The 20,799-nt window shown below is 42.9% G+C and overlaps 1 protein-coding gene across 1 annotated transcript; it reads left to right on the top strand.

The window, feature by feature from the left end:
• The first annotated feature begins 599 nt into the window (after nt 1–599).
• On the top strand, nt 600–20,550 carry rnf216 (ring finger protein 216). Its single transcript, XM_053337783.1, has 17 exons — nt 600–659; nt 1,489–1,620; nt 4,066–4,202; nt 4,428–5,792; nt 5,944–6,020; nt 6,724–6,832; nt 7,844–8,005; nt 8,321–8,432; nt 9,180–9,313; nt 9,533–9,583; nt 10,011–10,148; nt 10,391–10,539; nt 12,266–12,344; nt 17,156–17,253; nt 18,416–18,638; nt 19,156–19,225; nt 19,673–20,550. Exons 2-17 carry the CDS (start codon nt 1,554–1,556, stop codon nt 20,065–20,067), a joined length of 3,366 nt encoding a protein of 1,121 aa, XP_053193758.1. The 5' UTR covers nt 600–659; nt 1,489–1,553; the 3' UTR covers nt 20,068–20,550.
• The last annotated feature ends 249 nt before the right edge of the window (nt 20,551–20,799 follow it).

Genomic DNA, 20,799 nt, shown 5'->3' with positions numbered 1-20,799 from the left:
TAAGAATATAAATATCCAAAACAATCTAATATGTATTGTGTAAGGAAATATATGATAAACATATTATACATAGTCACTGAATGTGTTATACTTTACTGTTTCCTCAACCTTTCCAGCAGTAAAAAGAATCAACATTTGTGTCGGAGGTGAGTTCTAATTGTGACATAATGAGACATTGATTCATGGATTTTATTAAAACCCAAGAAGGTTTGTCCCATTTTAAATATAAGGATTCTATAGTGTTTGTCAAAATTCTCCCTTTATGACAACATAATAATCCCATTGTGATTTTAATATTTCAAATGATTGATAGACCTATTTTACATTAAACCTACATTCAAAAATAGAATAAGGCTTTTATGGGTGCGTTTGCTTGTTCTTTCTGCTAGGTTTATGCATTTACACAAGTGACCTCAATAACTTAATAACTATACCGTTTAGCTTGGAGTCCACATCTGTCACCTCTGCACTTCATACAGCTATCCTCTGCCTCGATGTATCTTATGCTTTTGGACTACAGTTCCCAGAAGGCCATTGTTGTACGCACGATACGCGTGACGTCGCGCCTTGGTCTTGTTTTGGCAGTTTGTTTCGATATTCACGGATTGTCAGTCCACCAAGAAAGGCGTTTTATACTGGTTGACCAACACGAAGCTGCGGTATTGCACATTTCTGCATATATATTTATTATACATGTAATTTACACTGTATATGGATGGGATGAAGCAATGTTATGGCTAGAAATTCAAACAGAAGTGAGCTAACTAGTTAACATCCAGGCTAGCTAGCCTGCCAAGCTAATTAACATTAGCTTAGCTAAGAGCAGTGGTTTGTTCTGTGTGTGTGTGCGGAAATGATCGATAGTTGTTCTACCACGTTTGTTTTTATAGCTGCAGCATCTTAAACTGTAAGCCAATGTTACGGTGTTAATATTCATGTCAAGACAATGAATAAACGCAAGTTGGTATAGTGTTGCATTACATTGTTAGTTTCTCGTAATGTTAGCGCCCACTCTTTAACAACATGTAACATTCACATTGCTTTAGTGCCAACTTTGATGAGATCTAAGGCGAGTAGCTAATGGTGACCGAGATAATGGTACAAAATATTGGCGTGGGATCAGGTTAGCCAACACATCAAACCAACTTACTGTTACCCAGCTAACGTCATCTTCATTATTGGTTATTTAAAGTGACACAAATCCTAATCCACCATAACTCTTCTCCTCATGCTTTAGATTTCTGTTATTTTTATGTGCTTCCCTTTGTGCTAAGTTCTCTTTAGCTAACTTGCCAGTGGATAGTTTATGTGCATGATGAGCAGATCATTTATGGTAACAGGGTGCGGTCCAAGGCTTCCCGAGTTTGGGAAATGTTTTGACAAGTCACATTTTAAAAAGTGAAACCATTTGTTGTGTCCAGGGGAATACCATTGCTTTAGCTGTGTGTGTTTGTCTCTGCTTTGTCTGTCTCTGTATGTATGGAGTAGATGGTATCGATTGAGCAGTGACTCTGTGTGGGCTAATTCAGAGAGCTGGTGAGAGTAGTGTCACAATGGCAGATGGAGGCAGTGATGACGAAGTCATTCACCTGGCAAGCTTCAACATCCATCGCAGCCAAGGTGAGAGAAATTCACTTCATCTTCACTCACATGCATACATCTCAAACTATTAAGTGGCATGACTTACAATATGTGTCCATATACTCATGCCACTGTAGTTTGTCCCATAGCTATGAATGAGACTAACATGCTTTCATTGTCATACTGGCCACGTAATTCAAAAATGTGAACAAAATCTACCCGGTGTTCTTTGTTGTGTATATGCTGCTCCTGACATAGTTTTAAGGTTGCAGTTTGTAAGGGCAAACATTATTTCTGCTGGACCAACAGAAATACAGTTCAGCATCAGTGTTTCTGCTTTGGTTTCTACATCACAGGCATGAAGATAAATGTGTCACAATAATGCAACATGATACAAAATGTAGTTTATTAGGTTCTGTGTTTAAAAAGTCCATGACTTACTCTATAATCAATTAAAACCATGTGACAAAATCAGCACTGATTTTCCCACTCAGAGTTTTAATAAAGCTACATTATGAATGAAAACTCAAATATGGTATCAGGGCTTTATAAACTAGTGGACTTTGTAAAGTCTTTTATTTCAAACTCTAAATCACATTCACAATAAAAGCTCACATGTACTCTGAGAGGAGCTGGAGGATATGACACAGTGATTAATATGTTTTGTGACTCACCATTCATTACAAAATTGAGTGGCATACCACACATTACTTTCTGTGTAGTCATCAAAATGAAGGCCTGGAAAATTAGAATGAACTTTGCACACAGACAATTCAATAAGTGTGCCGGAAGAAAAAAGTAGATAAGCTGAATGAATTGAACCGTCTGTACACACCCAGCTTGAATCAGAGAGATGTTTGTGACAGAAGTATTTGTTATGTGTATTAGAAACTTTTGCTTGTAACAAATCCTGTTTTGAGTACATTCAAACTGTTTCAATGACGAACCAGGAATGCAACAATGCACCATATTTCCATAATTTGTTTGAAAACTCAAATTAATTCAAGTTGCAGAGTTTAGACACATAAAAAGTTGTATGAAGGCTTTGTGGATCTTGTAGCTGACTTGGTTCATACATACTGTACATACCATATTTTTGACAACATACAATAATTACTAATGGTTTGTACTGATGGTTCAACCAAGAGCATTTCATGCTATCCACATGTTTGAAAAGCTCCAGGGGCCAGTCAAATAAACATTTCTGTTGGAAAAATGAATAAAATAACTTTAATTTAAGAATTAACTACCTACTGTAAACTTGAGCTTTATTATATGTGGCCTGTACTATACTGAGAGAGGATAGGTTTTCCTGCAGGGATCCATGTAGTGTAACAAAAAGCTGAGGGAGGGACCAGGTGTGCACACATCCAGGAAGAAATATTCAGGTGAAAGACAAAAAGTATTTCACTGCTGGGCACAAAGGAGAAAGATCTGCATACTGTTAGCCTCCATATAAACTGTTAAATTCTCTTTTTTTCTCTTTTCAAGGCAACGTCTCGAGCTACATGATCTTCTTTAGGCCAGTGTGAAAGAGAAGAGGCCATAATCAACTCAAATCACTGTCACCTGCCGGTCAGCAAGCAGCAGATAAACACTACAAGATGATGATCACACTACTCCAGAAAACAGAAACAACAGAAAAAATTAAAGTACAGTAATAATACAGTAATAATACAATACAGTTTCAATATGACATTCATGATAGGCCTGTTTTATTTGGAGGGGGAGACATCTGTATCAAACCCCAGTAAGTAAAAACACAATCTCATAGAGAAAGAATATATAGAAGGAAAAAAAAGCAGCAAGCACACAAAAATAGTTTTACATGTTGATAATAATGGGTAGAGAGCCAAAAGGAAAAATACAGTATATAAATCTCAAGAGGGGAAAAGTATATCTGCAGTCATTACAATTATGTATAACCTATTGGTAAAATCTGTTTGTTTGCAGTTTTTTTTTTTTGGCAGAATTGCAATCTGCAATATGTTTCTGTATTCTGGAGTAGTGTGATCGCCATCTTGTGGTGTGTATCTGCTGCTTGCTGACCAGCAGTTGACAGTGATTTGAGTTGATTTCAGCCTTTACAAGTAAGGTCTTCTCTTTCACACTTGCCTGAGAAAATTCATGTAGATCGAAACGTTGCCTTGAAAAGAGAAAAAGAGATTTAAACCTTTTTCTTTTGGAGCCTAACAGTCTGTAGACCTCTCTCCTTTGTGCCCTGCAGTGTAACAAAAATCTGCCAAATGATTTCTTGAAGTCGCTCTGCAGTGTTTACAACTAATAGATGATATCATCCTGAATATTCAACAACGGCTCAGTTCACATTCTCACCTCTTTTTTTCACACACATTGTCCCTTGATGCGATACAGTACAGTCTCCATGTACTGTAGTTTAAAGTACAGTTCAATGATAATATTAACTTATGCGTGTGTGTGTGTGTGTGTGTTCGTGTGTGTGTGTGTGTGTGTGTGTGTGTGTAGGCACTCGGGCCCGTCAAAGGGAGCCTAAACTCATCACCATTTCTGATGACTCTGATGAGGAGCCCGTGACTCTGGTACCTGGCAGTCCTGTTGTAGTCCCTGATGATGGTGATGATGATGACATCAGCATACTGGAGGTGACTTAAAAAGTCTTTATTGTGGAATTGACAATGTCTTGAATATTTGAATGTTGTCTTTTTTTCTACCGAAAAGGTAAAAGTTTGAAACAAGTGTGAATGTGTTGTGTTAGACAGTTGGTATGTTGAGCTGTGAAAGTTACAGGAAAAGTTGCAACAGAAGTATCATTATTGTTTCTGTTTATATGGGAAGTTAACTCCTCTGCTTCCTGTATTTTCCTTCAGCCTCTAACTCCTGCACGCAGACATATAATTCGCCCAGCAGCGAAATGGAGTGGGACCTCTCACAACCTAACTCACGTTTTTGGTCATAGTAGCGCAACTCCTGGGGTTCCCACAGTGGACCCCGGCTCTGCCCCCTCTACCTCCAGAGATGCCAAGGCCAACTCCTCTACAGTAAGGCCAGCCATACGAACACAGGTACCGGAGCAGGCTAGCACATCTGGACTCACGCAGCCACAGCCTGGCTCTTCATCATTCACACTGTCTCAGCCAAAACTCAACACGAACTCACAGCAACAGGATGGTACTTCAGCACATACAAAAGTGGAGGTCCGAGCAGTTTCTCCTATCCAAACCCCATCTACCTCCGCAGACGCTCAGGCTAGCGGCATCACGTCGAGAGCACCTCTACGAACACTTCTTCAGCCTCAGCCGAGCACATCTGGACTCACGCAGCCGCAAGCTGGCTCTTCAGCACTCTTATTGGTGAGGCCCCAGTTGAGTACCTCCACCAGTACCACGCACTTTTCAATGACTACGTCAAGTGCTTCTACAAAGACTCAAGCAAAGGCTAGTACAAGTACTCAAACACAAGACAATCCTCAGGCCAGTACTTCATCTGCACATCCTCAGTCACAGTCTCACACACGGACGCAGCCTCAGCCCGGTACATCTACGCAGTTTCAATCTGGTGGGACCGCAAACCTACAGCCCCGTCTCATCCAGCTGAAGGAGGTGAAGCTAGTCGTCCTTTCACAACAGCCGAGCATCCAAGCCTCTGCTCTAATAACCCAACCGCAGCTGCAGCTCAGGCCGCAGGAACCGCTGCAGCCCGGGTCACTCAATCGCATGCAGGGCAATCTCATTCAGATTGAACCGCAGCCATTGGCTCAGGCCCCAGCCCAGGGTCCAGTCCAGGCCCCTCAAGCTCCTCAGGTGATCCCGGTGATACCCCCTGCAGTGCTAATAGCTGCAGCCCCAGAGAGGCTAGGACCTCCAGAGGCAGGTCACCGGATCATCCTAGGGAGCCAGGCGCCTGGGGAGGCTGTTCCCAATATTCAACCACAGGCTGACGCCTCCAACGTTGTTCCACCAGTCCGCAGCCTCAACATAAGGGTGCCTAACGTGAACTTTAACCCTCCTGCTCCTCCAGCTCCCGCAGCGGCACTCCCCCACAACAGAGGAGAGGATCGTCTCTTTCTGGCTCCAGCCCCAAACCCAGAAAGGGTCAATCCAGCTCCCGGTCTGGTTGCAGTCCCACCTGCGCCAGAGGACATTCCCCTAATAGAGGATGCAAGGCCTGGTCCCTCTGTACCACGAGAGAGACAGGAGCTGCAGCCCCACGTCAGGACCCTCATCGCCGGTGTTGTGAGTATCACACAAACTGGAGCTCATGAGTTAGTTAAAATCATGTAAAGTAGATAGAATGGTTCTGGGAGAATGACTTTCACCTCCTCTGGCACAGCTCCTTTCTTCTATTCTGCCTGTGTCTCTTCAACTCTTTGTGTCTCCTCTACAGTTGGATCTCTTCCCAGATGTCCAAGAAGCCTATGTAGCAGAACTGATCCAAAAGAATAATGTGAAAGACTTGAATGTGTAAGAAGCATCAACTGTTTTTCCTCAGCACTGTTGGGAAGTGATAAGTGAATCCACTGCTCAGTGAATTAAATAAAATAGCTATTGATTTAATTTGGCCTTTGTCTAGTCGGGGCGAAAAAAACAAGATTGATTTTGCAGTAGTTTTACAGCACAGTTCCTTTTCAGTAGTTATATCCTTTTCCTTGTCTGAATAAGGTTGAAGTTTAACTAGTACATAAGATTTTTTTGTTTTTGTGCAATGCTGCATTAAAACAGGATTTACTAAGGGTTCAGCTCTCTGGGTTTAATATCATGGTTAGGCTGTTGTGATTTCAGCCCCGAAGTTATGGCTCGACATAATGCAAGCTGTCCAGATATCCTTTGCAATGTTTGTACCTAGTACATTTTGTACATTTTTATGACAAAAGGTTAGAGGTCTCTTGTGTTTTTTTCATTTTGAGGATTTATTGAACTATCAGAAGTACCTGAATTTAAAAAAACAGATGTTCTTAACTGGTCGATTCAGTTATGCTTTTCCCACATAAAGTAGAAAAATGAAGATGTTCATTTCATTGCCACAGTTTCAGTAGGACACAGCATGCATTCTGTATTTAAATTAGTTTTGTGTGGATTGAGGAGTGTTGATAGAACATCAGCGTACATATATGTGTTTTTGTTTTCAAGCTTATTTACATGTAGCTTTCCTCTGCTGTGTTTCCAGTATCTGTAACCTGCTGTTGGAGAACCCAGAGTATCCCAGAGGAGACACTGCAGCGACCGCAGCACCCCCCACCAGCATCCTACTGGAGTCTGGAGACACCCAGACAGAGGTGAGTGTGTGTGAATGTGTGTGTGTGTGTGTGTGTGTGTGTGTGTGTGTGTGTGTGTGTGTGTGTGAGTATGTGTGTGTATGTTAAACCCACCGGGGGTACTTATATCCCATATGATAGTTCTGCAGTTGCCATAGGCTACATGGTAAGAAATTACAATTGGATTTTTTATATCCACATATTGAATCAACTGTAATAACTCAACACCACATGATACAATTAAGTGTAGAAACTATAACAAAAGACAGCAAGCTGAGAAGTAGGAATAGTTTAAATAGTTTGATAAAACTAATGAATAAATAATTTAAAGTAACAAGTATTCAGTTTATATAGTTAGCTAACAGTGCTGAATGTACAGTTTGAATAGTTACCTATCGTATAATTACCTATATATAGTTATAACTAGATAAAAATAATAGATGGATGGGTGATATAGTTAGCTAAAAATAATAGATAAATAAATGATTGAAAGGCCCAGGCCCATGAACACATTTGAGAACCACCCCACTAGAATATAATATAATAAGTAATAAGTGCAGTTGTTTTAGTAAGAAGGTTAAAACTTAAATGAGTTTTCAAGCAACATTTCTTGCTTCTGCCTTGTTTTCTTCATCATATATAACAGTGAATTGATTATCTTTAAGTTTTGGTATTAATCAGACAAACCAAATTTTTTTCACTCTATAAACATGTTTATAGACTAAACAAGCAAAGTTTACTGAACACAAACATGTGAAAGCAAAAAACAAGAAAGAACAGTCCCTCCTCAGCTTTTTCAACTTGTTCAGACAAAACAACGGAATGCACAAACAAACCCTTCAGTCTGTCCTGTCCTAAAACCTGATGATTCAACTGTTCCCCAACCCACTCTACAATAAAAAAAAAAGCCTAATGTGTCAAAATTGCAGTTACGTAATTGTCATTTTTTTATTTGGCATTTTGATGCCAGTTGCATATTTGTCTTTAAATCTCACTGTCTGTGTTTTATGCTTGTGTAACGCTTGTTTTCAGGTGACCGAGGACCTGTTTGACTACGCTAAGCTGGGCGCGGTGGGACCCGAAGCTGTGATGCAGGCTGCCGACTTGCTCATGGCGGATTTCAGGATGCTCAGCTGTCAGGACATCAAATGGGCCCTCAATGTCCTGAAGGGACACTATGCAATCACACGCAAGGTACCTGTGGACTCATAGCACACCGCGCATCACTCATAGTTGGTCTCAGGAAATTACAGCAATTAAAATCCTCCCACTCTGTCTCTCTCTCTGTCTCTCTCTGTCTCTGTCTCTCTCTCTCTCTCTCTCTCTCTCTCTCTCTCTCTGTCTCTCTCTCTATCTCTGTGTCTCTCTCTGTCTCTCTCTGTCTCTGTCTCTCTCTCTCTCTCTCTCTCTCTCTCTCTCTGTCTCTCTCTCTATCTCTGTGTCTCTCTCTCTCTTTCTCCCTCTTTTCCTCTCTCTCTACCCCTCTCTACCCCTCTCTACCCCTCTCAGGCCTTATGTGAAGCTCTAAAGAAGTGGCAAGAATCAGGCGACCCCTCAGGAAAGAGACGGCGGAGCAGAGCCTCCTCGGAGCGCTGCTACGTGGATTTCCACTTTGAGCACGGTGAACAAAGTTTCTCACTTTTTCTTATCCATCTGTTTGTGCCTTACTTCTTGCAGTGGATGGAGTAGTTTTTGTTTAAGGACCCAACTGATGCTGGATATCTGTGTAACCAATGCTGATACCGATATTCAGGAGTAAAAACATTCTGATATCAATATATGGACTGATAATCTTTATATATACATAAACACACATATTTTGAAGTGACCCCTCAAATGTCAAACACTTGTGACAAAGATATGAAATGGAGGTTTAATAATAGACGTTGTTCTCTAAAATGACATCTGTGCAATGAAACAGTAAACTTCAGTCGGAATTTAATCATTATAAATGACTATAAATAACAAAAAACACATACAACTAAAAACACATGCATTAAATTTCAATTAAGAAAAAGGACCAAGTATACATAAAATGCTGTCTATATAACTTTTTCCACTAACCCTAACCCATTTCAAGGTATTGCATACTGTATCTATAACTGTATATGTAACGTATATGCCAATACTAATATATCTGATATAGGCCAATATCAGCTGACTGATAAATGGTTTGGGCTGAAGAGTGATTTCTAACCAGGCATTAGTTCCTGATAATGCCTTGCTGCTCTTCTTTTATTTCCGAAGTAATTGAGTTTGACTGAAGAGCTGGAGGTTCATCATGTGAGGACATTTTATCCTGTTTTTGTTGACCCCGGTCAGAAAGAATATGAATGTAGAATCTCTCTCGGTTCCTTCTGTCCACCAGGTTCAGTGAAGTTTGACAAGAGGATGTATTTCTTGGAGAACGACCGGCGCTACTGCAGGACGTACAACAATCTGGAAGCTTCTGTGCAGAAGGAGCTTTCGTTCTATCAACAGAAAGCCAAGGAATGGGCAGAGGTAAACACACACACACACACACGTTTCTTTTTGTCTTTCACAGTTATATATGATGTAGTTCATAATGTTCTGTCTCTGTGTTGCATCTACACCTACAGACTTTATACTTTTTTGATTTTGTATTGTATATGACTGAGAACTCGCCCACACCAGGAAAGTCCCTCTGTCTGACAGTCTGTCTTCTGCCTTTTTTCTCTCTCTCTGTCTCTCTCTCTGCAGCATGAGGACTTCCTCTTGGCTCTGCAGGTCAATGAAGATGAATATAAGAAGGTAGGAAACACACACACACACACACATCCCCCAAGCAAGATGTAGTCATCACGCTGTAAACACCAACCGATTTAACATCTCCTCAATGCATGACTTTGCTCTTGATGAATAGATGGAAAGTCTTTACCGGGCCACACACTCAGAGGCTGTCGGTGTGCTTTCTCAGGATAGTATTTGTCAGCCATTCACAGGGTTGCTGCTGAACTTCTATATAAGACAGCTGCATGAATTATTGATGAGTAATTCTGGGACTTTCCATCAAAGTCAGCTGAATGTAATTGCTGCTCCAGAAGTTTCCCCAAGTCCCTGAAAAGCAATTTACTTGTGGAATATCCTGTGGGCTAGCTCCTTTTTTGTAGGTCACTCTTCTTAATTTAGGTTTGGAAATTACATAGAAATACGTCTGCGTGTGCGCTTCTGTCTCCAGGACGGCCAGCTGATCGAGTGCGGGTGCTGCTACGGGGAGTTCGCGTTCGAGAAAATGACGCAGTGTTCGGACGGTCACCTGTTCTGTAAAGAGTGCCTGGTCAAATACGCTCAGGAGGCAGTTTTTGGCTCCGGAAAGGTACGAAGACACACACACGTTTTCCTACAACGATGTGAGTAGGGCCTACCTGCTAATGTTGCCAGGCAACTATAATATAACATCTTCTCGAGCAGGAGAATAGCTGTAGAAAGTGAAGTGACAGTCAAATAAATGTGAATACTCTAGTTATAAACTCAGGTATTTATGACATGAAACATAACTGAGTGTGTGCAGTCAACTGAAGGTGGTGGTTTGTGATTGTATCTGTGTGTGTGTTGCAGTTGGAGTTGAGCTGCATGGAGGGGGGCTGCCCGTGTTCCTACCCAGTGTTTGAGCTGGAGAAGGTGCTACCAGAGAACATACTCTATAAATATTATGAGAGGCAGGCGGAGGAGGCGGTCGCTGCCACCTGTGCCGATGAGCTTGTGCGGTGAGCGCGTGTTTACACTCAGATCTGAACTGTCTACATGCGATCAGGCTGGACTACACTTAGACAAATGTTCCGCACATCCTTGTTACATAATGATTACATCCTTTTATGATGTACAGCAAACACATGTGGTTCCATGCATTTCTTTTCTGTTTCTTTTTTGTAATTTTTTATTTTGTTTGGAAAAGGCATTTACAAGCAAACATCAGCATAAAAATATAAAGTCAATGTTTTCCATAAACCTATTCCAATTTTTCAAAATTTTTCCCCCATCCAATCGTGCATACAGGTACTCATATAAAAAAGTCTGCGGGAGTTAGAAATTGTGTGATAGAGGATCGTCCATTTGGTCCTTCGTGAGCCTCCATATTCATTATCCTGGAAACTTGTTGTTGTATAGTCCATCGAATATAGAAGGTTTAGTACATTCAGGTACAGTACAAACTCACCCATAAGACCCTCCCTTTTACCCACATGTTCACAGCCTGCATACCCGGGGTTATCATTCAGTAAACAACAGACTTACAGTCTTAAAATGATAACTATATACAATTAAGTGAAGGAGCTTACATATTTAAGTTTTCATCCAGGAAAAGGTGGAAAATAAATGAATAAGTACTTCAGAGGGGTCATAGAAAGTCTGCTCGGGTTGGAGTTATGAAATCAATCCATTTTTCCCAAATTTGGTCAAACTTATCTTTTTGGGTCCTCAGACAATAGGTCAACTTTTCCATCTTGAAAATTTCCAGAATTGTTCCGTACCAATTAGTAATTGTAGGTGGTGATGGATTTAACCACTTTCTGGTAATGGATTTTTTACTTGCGGCCAAAAGGGCCTGAAGCAGCTTTATATCCCTCCTTAGTGTCACACATACAACACGACCCAGATACAGATTTTCAAAATTGAGTGGAAATTGACACTTAAACACTGTATTTAATGTGTTGTGGATGCCACTCCAGTATTGATTCAGTTTGGGGCATCCCCAGAATACATGGAAATGGTTTGCCTCTGAAGAACCACATTTTCTCCAGCAATTTGAGTTTGTATTCTTGTACTTTTCTTGATATGGGGTCTTAAAATATCTTATAACATTTTTCCAACAGTGCTCCCGCCAGTCCATTGAGTTTGTTGACGACCACTGAAAAGTGCAAATTTCCCCCCAATCTTCCTCAGACAGCTTCATTCCTCCCTCTTTTTCCCACTTGTCTTTAATATGAAGTGTATTTTCATTAGTAGCATGCAAAAGTGAGTCATATAACCTAGAAATGCTTTTTTTAAGGGTTGAGCTGGAGGCTGATTTCAAGATTTTGTAGAATGCTAATTCTGCTGCTGATAAGTCTATAGTTCTGCAATTTTGGTTGAAATAGTCACGAATTTGGAGGAATCTGAAAAAGTCATTTTGTTGTAGATCATGCTTGGCCTTTAAACACTGAAAACTTTGTATTGCGCCTTTGTGTGTAAAGGAGAGATAGGTTGTGAGACCCTTCTCGACCCAGGATACGAACCTTTTATCTCCCCTATTGGGTAAAAAATCTGTGTCATAGGCACACCATCTGAAAAGTTTTAGCATCTTCTGGATTCCAAAAGTGCATTTCTTTTCTGTTTCCACCGACATATTCACAAATGTGGCTCTCCATTGTGAACCTAATCACCCTGCATGTTAATTAAAAGTCTGTGTTTTCCTCTCCTCTTTACTCCTTCTACTTTCTTCTCTGACTTTCACAGGTGTCCGTTTTGCAACTTCCCGGCCTTGTTGGACAAAGACATGTCTCTGTTTAGCTGTCCCAACCCTCGATGCCGCAAGGTCAGTCCCTATTCTCTGTGTTTGTTTGGCTCTCTTTCTTCTCCAGATCTCAACTGTAAAGCAGTGCGTTTGCTGTCAAAACGCTTTGGCTCTCACGCATTATACGCAGCCTCAATTGTAATCACATATGGCTGATTCTCAGAGTTAAATCACACTGAACAAAAGAGAGATCGGACCTTGATTTAAATTCAAGAGGAGAGGTCATGAATAATTCAGTCGGTCGTGACAGAAAGTACACGGTCGTGCATCGAAGGCTTCCTGTGCTCACCGTTCCTCTTCAGCATAAATTACATCGGTGCAGTAGTTCAGACATGAGATCAAAATATGTGAGTGGAAAGATTGATGAAGGGTTTTATGGAGACGATGGAGATGAAACGGTTCCATCTGGCGAGGTTGCCACCTCTGTCTCTCCCTCTCTGTTTATCTCCATGCCTCCTCCCTCTGTCTGAGGAATGCAGGGGGGGGGGGGGGTGTTGCTTTTTGTCTGCCAAGGCTGTCACATGGATTCCAGTCTGAAAATCTCCATTATTTAGCGGAAACACACACACACACACACACACACACACATACTTACAGTCTTATCCTGACTCTTTCCACACAACCCTCTCATCTTTCTCTTGATGTGTCTTTGTCTCTGTCTGTTTATACTCTTGTGTCTCACACTCAATCGTCTCGTTCTGACTCAACACAAACACACACTCCTAATATCACTACATTCCCGGAATGGGGGGGTGGGGGTGTCGGGTTATGTCAACACCCCAACATAATAAATGTGTGTGAGTGTGTGTCTGTATACACTATATATGTTTACTCACCTCTTGGCATTGTGGCACCAGGTTAATCTCTCTGTCAGTTTTTGCCGACTGTGCATATCTGCTTGTATACATCCCGTTTTCAAACAAGCACTGACATGATTAGTCATTTAATTAATCGCTAACAGTTTTGATAGTCATCTATCGAGAAGAAATGCCAAACATATGCTGATTTATGCTTCTCAAATATGCAAGGATGTTTGTTGCTTTTGACATTTATATCTCTGTATATTAGATATCATTGGATTTTGAAGCATATATCAGCCAAAGTGAACAGTTTGGCTCTGAGAAAATGTGATTGTGATTTTTCGAAAGCCCCATTTTGTACAGTTTCGGTGCAGTCGCCGACATGACACAGACACGATTTAGAAACACAGCCAGGTGGTGAATTGCTGCCATGTTACAGTATTAGATGAGTCAAGGCAGTTGGCTTAACTGTGACATGGATTTCCAAACCCTGGTATCCTAAACCTCCCCAGCCCCTCCATGATGAATGTGTGGTTATTCACAATCACCAGGTATCACCAACTTTACTCAGCCTGGAATTCCTGTGAAATATGTCATCCTCCCACCACATAGTAAGATCTTGTTTCTCTGGTGGTCAGACTAAAAAGTGTCATTTTTCATCTGCTGACCCAAACGCAACCAGTCCCTTTAACTTGCAACTAGTAATCTTTCCTTATTTGTCCGTTACATTTTCTAAAATGATTTTCACAGTGGCTTTTTCCTGCTGTTCCAGTCATATCACACTTTTGTTGGAATGTACGACGCCCCACATGAAACCCTGCAAACCTCTAAGGTTATATAAATGCAGAGTTCAGTGCAGATGAGCATGCTCACCATTTCTTCTGCTATTCCCTACATTAACCTCTAGGTGGAGCCAGAGGTTCATTGCATGTGCTCTGCAGTGTCATTGCACAGCTGCAGCCTATTACATACTCATACACACCCAAAGAAAAAAAAAATTAGACATGCTCCAGATATCTTCAGTCCATATCTTTTTTTTTTTAAATATATGCAGCACAGGAACCAACAACTGCAGATTTAGGTCTAACATTGGAAGCTAATATATCTACAGTGTTGTTTAAAGGTGATAAAGGAACCGAGGCTCGTTTTTTTGGGCACAAAAAGTTAACACGACATGCTTCCCCTTTAATGTGTGTAAGAATCAGGATGTGAGTCTGTGGCTGTTGTGGTGTGTTGTTGTCTGGAGAGTTTCCCCTCACTGCAGTGGAACCCCCCCCCCCCCAGCTGCCACACACACACACACAAATAAGAATATAATTATTCGATAGACCGGCTTTAATGAGAGTGTTTTTGCCATTAATTTATCCCGCTCCCTGTTTCCCATCAGCAGAAGCACGGTTAGACAGTTGTTGTACAGTCGCCCGCTCATTGTAGGAACAGGGAGGGGCTTCATTATGTAACTGACACACTTCTGTAAGCCCACCCGCCTTCTCTCACACCGCCGCCCCATTGGCCGGCCGCTCTTTCCACTCCCCTCGTACTGGTTTCTCACTGGTTGGACACACTTCTTCCCTCCATTTCAAATGTGGTTCAGATCAAGTTTGACCCAGATTCTCCTCCCTCCCAGTCTCCTTCTCTTTCTTTCTCCCCCGGCTCTGTCTGACCTACACACACACACACACACACACACACATATATATGCACGCACACAAGCGGATGGTAATGTATTCCACATGTGGTTATGAGGACATTTGGACAGGCTTGCTCCTGGCCCGCGTACGACTGCTTCCTCAAAGCAGAGGAATGTAAAATGTAGGCCACTGGAAGGCAGTCAGAGTGCAGACAAGAGCCGGATCTGTGCACCAGTGTGTTTTTGTAATCTTTTAAACACCGTCGTCCATTTTCACGTCTTCTGCACGTCTCATCACACCCGCCCCTCTCTTAAAGAAGCGTCTTATATCACAGATTATGTAAAAAAAAACACAGGCATGTACAGTCATGTTAGGTGTACATTTCTTCTGTTCCTCCCCGCCCTGTTATCTGCACTCGGCTTTGATTGCAGTAAAAGCCGCCTCCCCACCCAAAAAAACACACACTCACTTGATGCAGCCCCCCAATCAGAAACCCCGCAAGCAACTTGCACCACCTTATAAGGGCTGCTGCAGCCTGCACCAGGAGGGAAGAGAGAGAGACATAGAAAAAGAGAAAGATCCAGAGGAGGAGAGGAGAGTAATGAATGAAGATGGAGGAAGAAGATACTGGGTAGGAGGGGAGGGGATGAAGGAGGGTAGGACCCAGGGGAGAGGAGAGTATTGAATGACGATAGAGGACAAGTTAGAGCAAGAAGCACAGGAAGAGAAAAAGGACTTAAGGGAGGAGTGAGTGCTTATGAATGAATGTAGGCTTCTTTTTTTTTTAGTTACAAGTTGTAGTGTGGTTCTTCATAACTGTGCGTGAAATGCTTGTCTGTCATCAAGCGACAACCCTGTCTCATTCCTGTCATTTGTACATCATAAAGTCAAGCCCATTGTGTCATTTCAAGTTTCACTACTGATTATTGAAACGACTGCTTCGAAAGACACGCCCTGGACACGGGTCGACTGCAGCGTCACCAGCTTGTATTTTTAGCCCGACTATAAGTACTCAGGTGTGTTCCTGCTTCTCGACAGCTCGCCCAACAGGTCCCGAACGAGCACTGTCACTCATGCCACACAGGCTGTCGCTCTTCCTGGTCTGCGGGCTACCACTAGGGGGTGATCTTTCACCACACTGCCCTGTCTCCTCCTCCTCCTCCCCCTTCTCTTGTTCTTTTCCTCCTCAGTCTTTGTGTGATTTTTTTTTATTTTTTTCACTCAAGTCAGATTCTGCACCCTGTGGCTCACACACAACCCCTCCTCCCCTTCTTTAAAGACCCACATTTTCTGAAATCATAGACCAGAGAGAGTTTTCTCATTATACTTAAAGTACACACACATGCACACACTCTCATACCTCTCCATTGGACACTCCCTTTTTATAAATCAGAACTTCCATGGAAATAAATGTGGATCCTTTTAGACTACTTTTCATCTGTTTCTTGTTTGAATTGGCTCAGGGAAAAAAGCTCTTCCCTCGCTTGAAGCTACAACAGCAGATGTGGCAGCACAGTTTGTCTTTAAAGGTCTTTTCAAACTGCTCCAAATGTCAGAGAGAACTCAACTAGCTCTCCACCCTCTGGCTGACCTTGCACAAACACACACACACACACACACACACACACACACACACACACACACATATCTGTCTCCATGATTATTGTGAGAGTGATGAGCCAGTCGTAGCAGAAAGACATAAAGGATCACACGCACGCACACACACACACACACACACACACACACACACACAGAGGGAATAAAGGATGCATAAGGAGTTCACAGGACATCAAGGGCGTGTTTCCGACTGTCGCAGGCTTTCCGTTCCGAGGTTAAGGGTCGGACTGGAGGTTGCCGCAGCCATTCGGATCACGCCGCGCCGCATCAGCTGTCATATTCCACGCTCTTCAATATTAGATGAGCGCTTCAAATATTCATGGTGACACCACTTAGCCGAGGGTAGCTAGGGAGGCGCAGCGGTGCCGTCTGCCCCGCGTGTCCTTTAACCAGACAGTCTCGATCGAGGCCGGTGGATGGAGTTGCTGTTTCTAGGCAACCAGGCAGTCAGCGGCGAGCGAATAGCACTCTCACTGCAGTCACACACACACACACACACACACATTTGCACTGAGAGCCACACCTAGCCCTGTCTGTGAAAGTCCCTGCAGTGGCAGCACCAGCAGCATATAGAGCAGATGCTGTGAAGGAATATTCTTGTTCAGCATTTACTGGAGATGTGTTAGAGGAGGAGTAGAGAGTGATGGAAGGATGAAATGTGGAATGATTTCTCAATATTTGATGATGTGTTAAGAAATTTACAAGTGAATAAATGTTAGAGAGATTCTAATAAAAAAATCTCCCTTTTTTTTTTTCCTTCTTCCTCTGATGTGTTTTTTTGCAGGAGAGCTGTAGGAAATGCCATGTCCAGTGGAAGCAGCATGTGGGGAAGACGTGTGAGCAGGTCCTGGAGAGGGACGAGATCCGCATGAGGGTGCTCTTGTAAGTGACACACAGAAACAACCCGACATGACCCCACCCGTCTCCTTTATCACCTCCACCTCTCAGCCATCTCTGCTAATAATCCGCAAAAGATGGCCTGGTCTCACTTCACTCTTAAAGAGCGTTTATGTCCCGAACCCCCGTCCATTCCTCCATTTCCTCGCTCCCTGTCGACTCCCGTCCTCATCAGAGAGGATGCTGGGTAAACAGCTCAGTTTCCCGGACAACACTCCAGGAAGCGGAGAGGCCGGCTGCTTCCTTTGGGCCTGCCGGGCAGTACTTCCTGTTATGAGCCGTTCACAGATCTTCTTACTTCCTGCCGCTGAAAGAGACAGGAAGGAGCCTGGTAGAAAGATCAGTGGAGCAGGTCCGAACAGCTCACCTTCATTTTTGGGGGGTTTGGTCAGCACACTGATTTCAAACTACAAATCTATGCTAATGGACGTTATTTTGATCCTAGTTGGGTTTTCCTAAAGTCAGAATGTTTAAAAATGGTTACAACAAAGCAAGAGTGAAAACATCTCAAAATCCAAGTCTAAAAGAGTGGGAGTACAGATAATCATACATCAAACACACACCCAGCACAGTTCGCCATGCCTGTGCTACACTCAGACTAAATATCAATGTACCATTTTATTTAGCTTGTGATACAGCCATGTCAGTTGTGATGTATTCAACAACCAGTATGGAAATGATGAAATTATAACAGTCATGTAGAAACAGAAGCTAATTTGGTGAAACCCCGACAGTACAGCACTCTGGAGATGTTAGCGTCTCAGTGGGCCGATTTGTTTGATTTGTGCTCGTAGCCTCAAGTTCTTCTTCTTAATGATAAATGTGCTGCAAATAACAAAGCAGAGACTAAACAGTGTGTTTGACCCTGAAACAAACCTCAAGGTGACAGCTTTTCGTTAACCCCAACAACAAAATACTCACATGAACCCGAGCTGCAGACATAATTTCTCATTGGACTTAAAAAACACAAAACATGAAGGCGACTGTGACCTTGTGATATGTTTGAGAAAGTGAATTTGACTGTCTGCAGCCTCAGAGACGTGTATTTGTGTCGTCTCCTATGTTTCCTCTTGTTGAATTTTTCCTCTTTTGTCTCTCGCTCCTCTCTTCATCCACTTTATCACTAACTCTCCTACCTGCCCCGCAGTGAGGAGCGTATGACAGCCGCTCGGGTGAGGAAGTGCGTCAAGTGCGGGACTGGGCTGGTCAAGTCGGAGGGCTGCAACCGCATGTCGTGTCGCTGCGGCAGCTTCATGTGCTACCTCTGCCGAGAGCCAATCACCGGCTACAACCACTTCTGCCAGCACGCCCGCTCTCCCGGCGCTCCCTGTCGCCACTGCCGCAAGTGTTCTCTGTGGACTGACCCCACGGTGCGCTGTCACACACACTCACACACACACACACAACTCTTAAAATATAGAGTTGTAATTTAAATAAAATGAGAATAAATATGAGTGTCTTGTTGTTCTGTGATTTTGCCACTTTTCAGAATTTCAGTCAGTGCACATCAAGTTCTTTCTCTGGTCCTGTACACACACACTACACTTTAACCATCTGATTCCATGGTAGCCTACAGTGACCTGGCCACAGTTTCACTGGCAACCAAAAGCAACAATTAGACCCCAAGCAGTTAATGAGCTGGAGCTGCTCCAGTGGCTCTATAGAGGCACCGGAGCTGGCCAAGAGCTGGTGTGGAAGTCAGTGCCAAGAAATGGACAAATACTTATAACCAGGGGGGCCGTGTGAGGGGTTTGGTTAAAAAGAGTCATCTGCTCTCTCAACATTATTTAAAGGTTATGACCAAAATGTGGTTACTCTTTTGATAAAACAGTTGCTGTTTTGTCTAATTTGAGAATCTAACACTTTCTTTGTGTGTGTTTTCTGCAGCAAGATGACGAGCGAATCATTCAGGAGATCCAGAAGGAAGGAGAGGCAGAGCTGAATAAGAAGTCTGCAGGTCAGTACTGACACACTGTCACCTGTTGATTTACACTTACATTGAAAACTGTGACCAAACTATTTCACTGGAATTGTACAAACTGTTAATTATCACTTAATGCCGTTTATCATCGCCCCCTGTGTAGAAATGTGTGATTTATGTCTCCTGGCAGAGAAATTTCAGTCTGTAGCAACATTATTCTTCCTGCCTGCTGCTTCCTTTTTGTCTTTTAAACCATTATTTATTCAGACAAGTTGGCTGTTTACAGCTAAAGCCAGCAGCAGTTGCAGGGTGTTTCCTGTGTTTGGTTTGTCTCAATGTGTTTGTGTAAAGTGTGTAAGGGTGTACAGGGGTTAGAGTCAAACCTCCAGGAAAGTCCTGAATATTTCGACATGCTATAAAACCAGAAGGCTGCTGGTTCATCGATAACTTCTGTGTTTCTTCCTCTTTTCTTCTTTTTCTCAGAATCTTCAGGGAAGAGAGTCGGCCCTCCTCCGGAGCCAATCACAGATGCCAAGCGACCACGTGTGGGTCCGCCGCCCGAAAACCCACAGAACCCAAACCCCGCGGCCCCTCCTCACCCCCAGGCGGTACAAGCTCCTCTGTTCGTTCCTCCACGCGCACGTTACCCTCCAGCTCCGCCCCAGGGCAGGATGTACCACCAGGTGATTGTGCCCCGGCTGCCCCCTGCACCCTACGTGCCCCCACTGCAGCACCTGCCCCCCCTGAACAATAACAATAACAACAACCACCATCACCACCACAACCCTCCTCCCGTCAACCCTCATCACCATAACATGGACATGATGGACCTGCCCATGCACTATGGACCCCCGGCCCGCTACTACAGACGCTTCTAACACACACTCAGTGATGAGTGTGTACTCAGACACACACACACACAGACTGTCCTGGTGCAGTTCCACTTTTCATTTCAGTGCTGTTCATGAGATCTGATTTTTCCACTTTGTTCATCAGTTTTCATGTTTCATGTGTGCTCATAGAGGATTCAGACAGACCGCTCGACTCGTGCTTTTGTGTGTCAGATGATAAAACACTGAAATGATAAGTGCTTCTGTAGGGACACGCACACACTGACACTTTGCCTTCTCCCAACTTTGAACTTCAAGAATGAATGAAGTCCTTTTCCTTTTTTCAACTTTTTTCCGTTCAAATATTGGGGTTGAACTGAACAGTTGAGAATCTTGAGACAATTTATTTCATGTTTATACAGATATTTTTGAGTACATAATAATAATAAAAATGGTTAGCATTCCCTTCTGTATCTTTTGTGTAATGTGTGAGACCACACAATTTTCTAATAAAGATTTCTGTTCACATTGCCTTGAATTTCTGGTTCATGCAGGTTTGGGCTTTGCCTGTTTGAAGGTTTTTTGTTTTTATTTGAACAGGAGACATTTGTCATACCTGAAGAAATCACTCTTCACCACCTTTCTTCTGCTATCGATCGACGTTCAGCCTGTCTCTGCCCCCCCCCCCCCCCCCCCCGTCTCATGCAGAAAAAAGGGGCTGACTCATGATAACTGAGCCCCTGGGCTATGCACCAATCACATGACAGAGAGGGTGCTTTC

Source organism: Scomber japonicus, chromosome 18 (genome assembly GCF_027409825.1).
Source record: "Scomber japonicus isolate fScoJap1 chromosome 18, fScoJap1.pri, whole genome shotgun sequence".
Lineage (NCBI taxonomy): Eukaryota > Metazoa > Chordata > Actinopteri > Scombriformes > Scombridae > Scomber > Scomber japonicus.
The sequence above is the reverse complement of the archived record's forward strand: the minus strand, read 5'-3'. Positions and strand labels throughout refer to the sequence as shown.

Coding starts and splice junctions, on each gene's coding strand:
- rnf216 (XM_053337783.1), top strand. CDS start 1,554: ATGGCAGATGGAGGCAGTGATGACGAAGTCATTCACCTGGCAAGCTTC. Junction 8,006..8,320: donor ACTATGCAATCACACGCAAG/GTACCTGTGGAC, acceptor TACCCCTCTCAG/GCCTTATGTGAAGCTCTAAA. Junction 9,584..10,010: donor ATGAAGATGAATATAAGAAG/GTAGGAAACACA, acceptor TTCTGTCTCCAG/GACGGCCAGCTGATCGAGTG.